Genomic DNA, 10,907 nt, shown 5'->3' on the forward strand with positions numbered 1-10,907 from the left:
GCAACTATAAGTTTCATGACCCGGTAGTACAGTACAGTAATCCCTCAACTATCACAGGTGTTATGTTCCAAAACTCCCCGCGATAGGTGAAAATCCACGAAGTAGAAACAGTACTGTTACTGTATATTTTTTATTATTATTTTTATAATTTGTATATATTTATTTTATTATAAATGCAAAACAACACCATGAAGGAATCAGTGTAATCTTAAATAAGAAACCATGGTAGGTGAATCGCTTTATGGCAAGGGATTACTGTAATTGAATGAATTTATATTGTGTGTCGTGTCAGGCTCAGGAAAGACTGCTATACAAGCTCATCCAATTATTGTGTTATCAAAGAATAAATCTTATGGTAGCTTACATTTAAATCCTGTGTTTATTTTTACTGGATGGAGTCCTTTTTCTTGATCTTACCAATATCAGAATAGTATATGTTATATATATATATATATCTCTTTTGTAAAAATTCTCCCCCTCTCTCATATTATTCTTCTTGAATAACTTTTGCTTGCATATATATATTGCACTCCATCTTTATCTTCACTTAGCATTTCTATTGTCTTGCTCTCATCTTTTACTGCACTCCTTCACTTCACTGGATGGCATTTGTTTCATTCTTCTCTTTCAGTCTGTTTCCGTTCTTCTTTTTGACCTTTCACATTTCCTTAAATCTTTAATATTTCAAATGTAAAATAATTAAACTTATTTTCTGTTTTACACTGTTTTCTGGTGCCATTTCTTTCTTTTTTTTTTTGTTAATTCAATAAATCATTACTATTTTTTATTGTTAAAATTGTCTTTTATTTCTTTACTACGTTTTATTTGTGCTGATGACAGAAGTTATTCCTACTGTTATTCACTTTACATTCTGAGTTCAAACTCTGCCAAAGTCATCTTTGACTTTCAGTTATTATTATTGTCATTTCACTTCTCAGAGCTCTCGATTTTACTTGATCCAGTCAATTCTGTAAGAATGGACAACAACCTGTTGTCAAGGGTCTCACAGGGTCTTCTTCCACAATACTTAACATCCAAGTACCAGTCTCAAATTCCTCACTATCCCCAATAAAGCAGTTTTTTCTGACCATGTTCTACTCTCATGTCAATCCTAGTTTCTCCAACAAATTTCTCAAACTTGGTTGTTAATGCTTCCAATGCCCCTACAACTACTGGGATAACAGTTACTGTCTTCACTGCCCACTATTTGTGCAATCTCATCTTTTAGTGGTTTGTACTTCTTAATTTCTTCCAGTTCTTTATCATCCACTCATACATCCCTAGGTATAGCAATATCCATGATCTTGGTTTCCTTCATTGGTTTGTCAAGTACAGCAATGCCTGGTCTATGACCATCAAACAATGAATCACACTGGATTGTAAATTCCACAAGATCTTATATGTTTATATCATTTCAGTGTCCTTTCTAGACTGTACTTCTCACACAACCTCCAATGACATATGTAGCTATGTTACCATGCTTCCTATAGTATTCCTTTTATTTTCATACCTCCTTTTGTATTCCTTTTATTGTCATAACTTTTGTATTCCTTTGTTATCGTGCCTCCTTTTGTATTCCTTTGTTATCATGCTTCCTTTTGTATTCCCTTCTTATTATACCTCCTTTTGTATTCCTTTGTTATCATGCCTCCTTTTGTATTTCCTTCTTATTATACCTCCTTTTGTATTCCTTTGTTATCATGCTTCCTTTTGTATTCCTTTCTTATCATGTCTCTTTTTGTATTCCTTTCTTATTATCCCTCCTTTTGTATTCCTTTTATCATGCCCATTATTATTAATCAAAATTCTGCCATGGTTGAATTTTGGATCAGTATAATTGACTATTTTCCTCTCATCAAATCTCAGGCCTTGTACCAGTAGTAGCTTTCAGTGTGTCACCAGTTATACTGGTTTGAGTTTTACAGGTAGTTAAAACCAGTGTTGATTATGGCCACTATCACCACCATCACTGCTGTTATTGCTACTGCTGCTTGTCAGTAGCAGTAGTTACATTTAGTTTCTATAATTATTGTCACTTTCTCTTTTATTCACCCTCTTCATCAGGTTTGCTTTGAACAAATGTTGACAATAAGGAAAAGATATTTCAGTCTTGCAGGAAACCTGGCAACCTCACCAATGCTGATGTCATGACAAAATATAGCCATCATATTGTATAATGTGGGCAAGATGTATCTTTTATTTATATGTGTCTACAGTGATTTTTTTAGTTTAACACTTGCCAACTTCAGCTTTAATGTCTAACTATTCATGATTAATGAAATAAATGCTATAATGTGACGAAGTTGAAAGTATTATTTACTAGCAGCTATATCCATTTTTTCCTGTATAATGTCTGAAGTAAATACATTCTCGTGAATTTACTATATTTTGGGATAAATTAACTTTAAAAAGATGTCTGCAACCTTCATTTGATTCACTCAGAATTATTGCATTCAAGCAATTCCTTTTTCAGATCTCAGAAAAATGTCACAGTGTGCAACCCACATCTTGGAACATAGATACATATATACATTGACTTTTATGTATCGAGATTATTCTTTTTCTTCTGTTATTAAGTTGGTTATATACTAAGTGAAGAAGGAATCATCATCATTGTTTAACATCTGCCTTCCATGCAGCAATGGATTGGACAGTTTGAAAGAAGCCAGCCAGGCAGAAGACTGCACCAGATTTCTGTATCTATTTTGGCAAGGTTTTTATGGCCGAATGACATTCCTAACATCAACCACCCTGTAGAGTGGACCAAGTGCTTTTTACTTGGCACCAGCACAGGCAAGATCAGTTTTGGCAAGATTTTTATAGCTGGATGCCCTTCCAAATGCCAACCACTTTACAGTTTGGACTGGCACCAGCACCGGCAGGGTCACCAAGTAACTTGCAAGATAAGGAATTTTGGGAGGGGAATAATATTATATGTTACAGTTTTAATAAGTAGTTTGTTGTCTGACACTCCTTGAAAATTAAATCCTCTACATCTGCATTATGGAACAAATCGGCAGAAGTGATAGAATATCAGATCAAATATCTCAAGATATTTATTCTGACTCTATATGTCATGAGTTCAAATCCTGCTAAGGTCAACTTTGTCTTTCTTTTTGGATTGATAAAATAAGTACTAACCCAAGGCAGTGAGTTAGAGGGACTGTAAAAATGTCACGCCAGATACCAAAGTGATATTAATCCAATCTCTTTATGTTCTGAGTTGAAATCCTATCGTGGCTTGGTTGGTCAACTTAATTCATCACTCAGTTTAACACCATTTCCAGGTACTTTGAACAGCTTCAGCAAAGTCCACTTTATTGCAAGCATTCAGACCATCTCCACATTGAGAATACTTTCCTCCCTCTCTCCTCACACCAATCTCAGGGGCTCTGTAAAGAGTAATTGGCACTGCCTTTCGTCATGACTGAAAAAGATTAAAGATTTTTAAAAATCATATACTTCATACTTCAGCTCTATGATTGCAGAATAATGTTGTCATTACTCAGATTCACAAAGTTTTAATGATTTTTTTTTTTGTTTTTTTTTTTCATATTTATTCGATATTTATTACGATATTAACAATTGCAGCGTGGAAGGTGTTTATAAGCCATTTAAAATAACACACAAAGACCGTTTTGTGCAGCACAATTTTGTCAGTGAACAGGTCGCGGTCTCAAAGCGACGAAAATATTTTGACAAATTAAATTTAAATGTTGAAGTGAATCTAACGGTCTTTGTGTGTTATTTTAAATGGCTTATAAACACCTTCCACGCTGCAATTGTTTTCGTTCCAGCACACGATCTCAGATCAGGTCACTTGCTATGCAAGTACATCTTCGTTATTATGATATTATAACCATCATAAGCAATGTTATAATAGTTGTAACATCCACAGTTAACCAACTATGTTACTATGATTATATTATAACAGCTATAATATTCACAGCCATTCAACTCAGCATTGAATACATGTTTGTTGATTATCTGTTGCACATAACTATATTTTTTATTTAAATATAAAATTAATAATTTATATATTTTAGTCAACTTTGCTCTACAAATGACATAATTTTTTTTTCTATTACTCAGAGTTAGTTGTCCATTTCCTGTAAGATTCGCAAGACTATCAGTTCTTCTGAGCAATCAAGTAAGTTAATTTAATTTTTTATTTTTTTTTATTTTTTTTACTTATGATGCTGTATAACCCTAGGTCAGTCTTGAACCATAAGCATCCTGTCTTTCCCTCTTTCTTTACACAGTGTGGTGTAACATAGCATTTTGCCTACAATTTCTAGGAGGTCAGTTAATCACATAAAAGCACTGTCAATATCTTGATAGCTATCACTTGACAATTAAAATGTTATCTATTTCTTTGAAACACCACTTGCTCAGATGTATCCTCACCACAAACTAATCTCCAACTCATCTCAAACACACCTCTAATAATCATTCATCTCTTTTGATCAGAGAAAGAGACAGATAGTCAGACAGCAGCTTTGTGCTACTAATTAGATTTCTTCCTAATTAAACAAAGAAGGAATGATAATTGAATTACAATTGGATGATACAAGTCATGTAAGGTTCTTTACTAATGTACAAGTAAGACAGATATACTTGGTAAGGTTTTGAACTGCTGGCTTAGTAGAGAAAGAAACGGTGAGAGCTAAGCTTCATTATGTTGACTTTGAGCTTATCCTTGATTATTAAATTAAAATATTTATTTCAAATGGCTGCGGTTCAAAACCTTCAATGGAACTGATATGCTGTGGGGAAAGCATATCAAGTTATATAAAATTTTGAACTTCACCAACTAAATAAGAATTTTTGCCAACACAAACCACGTGTGACTGTGTGATTAAGAAGTTTACTTTCCAACCTTGCAGCCATGGGTTCAGTCCCACTGTGCAACATCTTGGGCAAGTTTCTTCTATTATAGCCCCAGGCTAACCAAAGCGTGTGAGTGGATTTGGTAGATGAAATCTGAAAGAAACCAGTTATCTAATATATATATATATATATATATATATATATATATATGTATGTATGTATTTATATACAGGGTGCAATGGGTAAATTGTCACCATTTTATATTTTTAATTTCATGCGTTGTTTTCGAGTTTATCAATTATACAGTATAGTAGGGTCAGTTTGGCACTGTCTGGGAGAAAAACACCACCATGATGCAATTCACTCTGCCAGAAATTTGGAAACAACATGCTGTAACTGCTTGGCATTCACACCGAAAGCTCCAATACGAACATTTCAGAGTGTTTGGGTGTCAATCTGAGGACTTGCCGTGTCCCCAAAACATGTACTGAGAGTGATAAAAATCAGACATTCAGTCAACTTCATGGTGTTTGGAGTGATCACTAGTGGTGGCCTCCATTCATCTTCCTACACAGTCTCAGACTCAACACCTACATCAAGTGTCTGGAGGAGGTAGTACTGCCTTGGGTCAAGAGGGTGGCTGCTGGAAGACCCTATGTCTGGCAACAGGACTCTGCACCATGCCACACAATTGTCTGACAGCCATGACTGGGTTATAGCTGTCAGACAATTTCTGCAACCACATCACCCCTAACATCTGGCTACCTAACTCCCCAGACTGCAACCCCTTTGATTATTATGTGTGGGGCACAGTTGAGCAAGAGACCAACAAAACTCCTTGTAACACCAAAGATGAACTGAAGGCAAGGGTTATGGCAGCATTCCCCAACTTAAACAAGGAGACTGTCCAGAAGAGTTGCAGGAGATTTCAAAGTTGTCTGGAGGCCATGGTTGAAGCCAATGACGATTTTGTTGAATAAATTTACTCTTTAGTATTTCAAGATATTTTTATGTAATTTTGGTAAATATATGTTACAATGAGATGTTAGTGTTATTTTCATTTTTGCCTACTTTAGACGACCTTGTATACACACACACACACACACACACTGAAAAGTTCCTGGCTTTGGGTAAAAGAAAATACAGGAAGATCAGTTAATTATGATTTTATTCAACATGTTCCCCTCTCAGATTCACACACTTATTGCAGCATTTCTTCAGTTTTCCTAAGCTCTGTAAAAGAACTCGGAAGGTTGGGACTCCAACCAGGCCTTTTGCGATACTTTTAAGGCCAGGAACTTTTCAGCACACCTTTGTATATTTATTTATGTGTGTGTGAGTAGCCTTGTCTTGACATCTTATGATGTTTGTAAATGGACATCACAGTCACACAAGTGGTGTTTTGGGGGTTTCCAGTCTTAAGTAAAACAAATTGTCTAACCATGAGGAAATATTACCTCGCTTGGAAACAGGTGAGGGTTGGCAACAGGAAAGGCGTCTAGCGATAGATTATTTGCCTCAACAAATTTTGTGTGACCCATACAAACATGGAAAAATGAACATTAAATGATGATATATATAAAATTTATTTATGATATTGAATGAAAGGATTTTTCCATGTGTGTATTGTCATGATGTCATTGTGAATAATCAGTAAATAGGAGACTTGAAATATATGTGCAGTTATTTTAATTTTAACTAAAGTATTTAAATGAAATATAACATTTACTCCTATGACTTTAGTTTCTGTTCTGTTCACTTAAAAGAATATTAATGTGAAAATTACAATAATTGGGTCACATCAACCTATTTTTTCTTTAGAAAGTGTAAATGATCAAAAGGTGTAACTGAAATTGTTTATTTGGGAAAATAAGATACAAAAATCATTTTAAAGGATAAAAGTAGTAACTATTACGATGTAGGTTACATGTTATATACATAAAATCTTTGAGAATAGATATTTAAGAAAAAAAAGAAAATGAGACCTATTAACATATCTTATAATAATAAATGCAAAATTCTGTCTGTTTGGGACCCCTGTATCTCAGTATACATTTTCTCTACATAGATATATTATACCTTTTTGGAATCGCGATTGAAAATTTGCCTTTCATTTGGTCCTTGAACATCCAGCATTGCAATTTAATTTAAAGTGTTTGGGTTACTATTTCTAGCAGGTAAAGCTTGGCTGATTCACACCATCTTGATTGGCATTTGTCAGTTTATGTCAGAGATCATGGGGGAGAGATATATGACATTCGCTTCGCTAATTTTACGTAAAGATAAGAACTTTAGGACAAATTGGCCAACAGTTGGAATTCAACTTGAGACTGGAACAATAGAAAATTAATTTTCATCCATCCTTAACCACTGATCAAACATCAGGGCATTATAGTCATTATAGATATACTATAGTCATGCTATTTAGCTGTCTGTAGTTTTGGACCACAGGCTCAATTAGCCTTGCACAGGGGCTAGTTTAAAAATCCACACAGGTTGTGGCTTTTAAGCTAGCTATACAATATAATGAAGGAGTCTTATTAATATCCATCTGAAATTTCTACAGGTTAATGTCCGCATAAGTAAGTGGTGGCGTGACCTGCTAGAAAAAGCAGCTAAAATTCTCTCAAATTACACTGCACTGTCTTATTTGAAAGCATTTGTATTTTCCATTCCTTTTTTATTCACATTTAAATGACAAATGACCCCCTTTATTTCCTGCAAGTTTATTTTCAGTTAGCATAGCTGTATGCCTTTAATGATAAGTTTGTTCTTCAGTCAAAGCTAACCTGGGGCATGGAAAACTGTTTCTTGGAGTAGAAGGGCACTATAAGAGTCTTTGTACATTTTGTCATGACTTGCTTTGAATCTCTGAAAGTTTGTTACTGCTCTAGCAATTCAGTGGTGCCACTCTTATCAAATCAATTCATTACCATGTTCTCAGTTCCATATGGCTTCAGTTTCACTGCACTTCAAGTCGTCCTTATACTGCCCTATTTACCTCTCTGCAAAATAGCTTTTGCTGCATCCTGGATTTATACATGCAGATTAGTTGACCTGTCTATATGAGCTGAACCATAAGAAACTTCGGATCTTGTTCAAAACGGGGGCACCAGTTTTCACTTATGTTTTATGTAGTGTTTTTGGTACCGAAAGACTTTCAAACTTCGTATACTTATCTATTTTGTGTTATAGAACAGAAAATAATTTTTGTATTCGAATTTATTTCATGTAAAAAATTGTCTTATTTCGATAATTTCAACCAATCACTGACAAGTATTCAGCTGTTTACACCTACACCTTTGGCAGTTTAAGCGGTGTAAAGCGTATTTAATCTCCCATTACTTCTGACATTTTGCCGAGGCAACACACGTGTGTTCGTTTTCCCTAACCCTAACCCTAATTGACTTGCTCCTTCCCTCAAAAACCATGCCTTGTGCCTATAATAGAAAGGTTTATTAGTTACTGCCAATATGCTTCAGCCATTTTTTGACAAGGAAATAATAATTTTATCACCGCCAGAATCGTTTGTTTACGTAGTCAGCACTTAATGTATACAGCTGAATGGACGTCAGTCATTGGTTGAAATTACAGAAATACGACAACTTTAACATGAAATAACTTGCGATGTACGTTTTTTTGTTAAGAAGACTAAGAGAAAAAGATGTTTTATATGACACATTCTACCAGTGTCCCAAGTTTCAAAGTGTTTTGTTAAGAAAATACTGGTGCCCCCGTTTTGAACAAGATCCGAAACTTCTCTTAAATACATGTGAAGTTGGCTGTCTCTGGGATGGTCAAGTTGGAGATAGTCCCACTTGCAAAATTGCGTGATGAATCAGGAAGTTGTTGTGAAAATACTTGAGTCATCTGACATGTTTGTGATACAGTGTAACATGTTTCACACACTTATACAAAATTTCATGGACCATAATAGCATTTGGCAAAGAGGTGAATGTCCATACACTACAGTACTTTAATGCGTAGTTTTTCTAGTGCCTAACCTTCTGGATCCTCACCAATATCTCTTTGTTGAATCCATTATTAATACTTAATACTCCCCAGATACCAGAAGCTATCAACATGCTATGTGTTGTCTGCAGTGTTGCAGGGCTTTGGTGTGTGAACTACTGAAGGACTTCAGTCTTTCCAAAGCTAAATGTCAAACCAAACAGCTTTGATCTGTTTGTCTTGGTATACTCTGAATACAACAAATAGTGCTGCTATACTTCTATGATGAGCATTTTGGGGAATCTTCATGTGCACTGCAAGGCAACAAAGGTCAAAGGGAGAGACCCCCTTCAGATGGTACCTTATGCCTAGGCTTGTAACAACAAATAATCTCTGTTGGAGATGTCAAAAATTAATATCTGTTGGTAAACCAAGTTTGTTTACGAACATTAAAGAAAAAAATTTACTTGGGTTGAAAACGTTACCAAGGTAGATTTTTTCCCACTTTCTAGAAATTCCTGCGTTTTGTCCGTTCTTCAAGTAATTAGGAAATTGTAATACACCATGGTTTGGGGAAAGTAAAAATCCATTTAATAAGGTTCACACATTAGGAGGTGGTTGTATGAAGGGAAGAATCTTGACTACCTGAACGAAGTCCTTTATTGACAGCAGCATTGAGAAAATAAGTTAAGCAGATATTCAGTGCTATCATGAATATTTAAAATATTTTTCTCTCCAACAAATAAATTTACTCAAAATGTCAGGATTCTTGTCTTTCCACAACCTGTGAACTTATCTATTTTGTAAACTTTATTTAAGAAGAAGGAGGTTAGATTAGGGATTATAAGTAAAATAAAATAATTCTCCAAAGCAGTAGTTCCTAATCTTGTCAACACCCCATACTTCTATGAAAATTATTGGTTAAGTTTACACAGACCCTACAAAACTGTCACATATGAAGATGTAAAAGTCAATTTTCTAATAATAACTTTTCTTCATTGAATCACATACACTACTTTGAGTTGTGTCAAAGTCATTGCAAGTTCAAATTTTGCTGTTTGTTCTTTCCTGTCAATGTATATCATGACAAAATATTAGAAGACTTGATGAAGGGAATAGCAGAGAACAAATTCAGATATACATATTTATCATTATGAAAATTGAGAGCATACTAAAGAATGTGAGTCTAGTTGTGTATAAACTAAAACTGAGGCAGCTAACGGTAATTTGAATATATGAGTGGAAAAGGTTTTAAGGGACGTTCCCTCTATAGAAGAGTAAGTAGATAAGTAATTCAAACTCCACATAAGTCATTTATTAGAGGAAGTTTTATAGAGATGTCCAATGGAAAAGCATAGTTATGTTTGAATTAGGATATGATTTGACAGTTATAAGTAATATTAGGTATGGTGTGTGTAAAAAAAAAAATTTTCTTGTGTGAGAATGAAATTAAGCTAGTGAATATAGTATATAGGAGGCTGCTAGAATGCAACGAGAACAAGAGTTAGGTGTAGAAATGCTTAAAGACCTACATATAATAGAGTTGTATTAGTGTAAGAACTTATATTCGTTTGTGTGTATTAAATATAAGGTAAAAAAATGAAAAATAGGAAATTAGTTGTTAATATTACAGAATTAAGGTAGTAAATACTTGCTGTGGCTATAAATATTAAAAAAAAATATTCAGAAGTATAATAGATATTGTAAAACTTAAATTGGGTTTCTGAAATTACAATTTAAATTATTAGGTGGTACTATGTTGTTATGTCTATATTTATTAGGGATAATGGAGTTTCAGTTATTATGATAATAGTAGTTGTTAGTTATAGAATTATTGGAGCTGCTAGGTATATTGATGTTTTTTGGGGGGTTTTTTATGGAATCGATCCAGTTTCTTATTGTTAAAAGAAGAGATTATCCTAAAAAGGTTCGGAGAGACTGAAAATCTAAATCTAATTTTTTTGTTATTAAATATTCTTGCATATTTAGAGTTTTTATTGATTATATTTTTAATGGATCTAATAAAATTAGATTTTAGATGTTTGACAAAAGGTATTATGATCCAAGTAGTGTTATTGTTGTTTTCTTTATTAGAGTGATGGGTTATTTTTTTTTTGGGGGGGGGG

The 10,907-nt window shown here is 34.0% G+C and overlaps 1 protein-coding gene across 1 annotated transcript in view; it reads left to right on the plus strand.

The window, feature by feature from the left end:
- The window catches only part of LOC106871310 (trafficking protein particle complex subunit 11), a 76,437-nt gene that overhangs the window by 43,154 nt on the left and 22,376 nt on the right, over nucleotides 1-10,907 (plus strand). The window contains exon 19 of the mRNA XM_014917694.2: nucleotides 4,093-4,150. Coding sequence (XP_014773180.1) covers nucleotides 4,093-4,150 — 58 coding nt within the window. The remainder of the gene's footprint in view (nucleotides 1-4,092; nucleotides 4,151-10,907) is intronic.

The sequence above is a fragment of the Octopus bimaculoides genome, chromosome 16 (assembly GCF_001194135.2).
Source record: "Octopus bimaculoides isolate UCB-OBI-ISO-001 chromosome 16, ASM119413v2, whole genome shotgun sequence".
NCBI classification, from domain to species: Eukaryota; Metazoa; Mollusca; class Cephalopoda; order Octopoda; family Octopodidae; genus Octopus; species Octopus bimaculoides.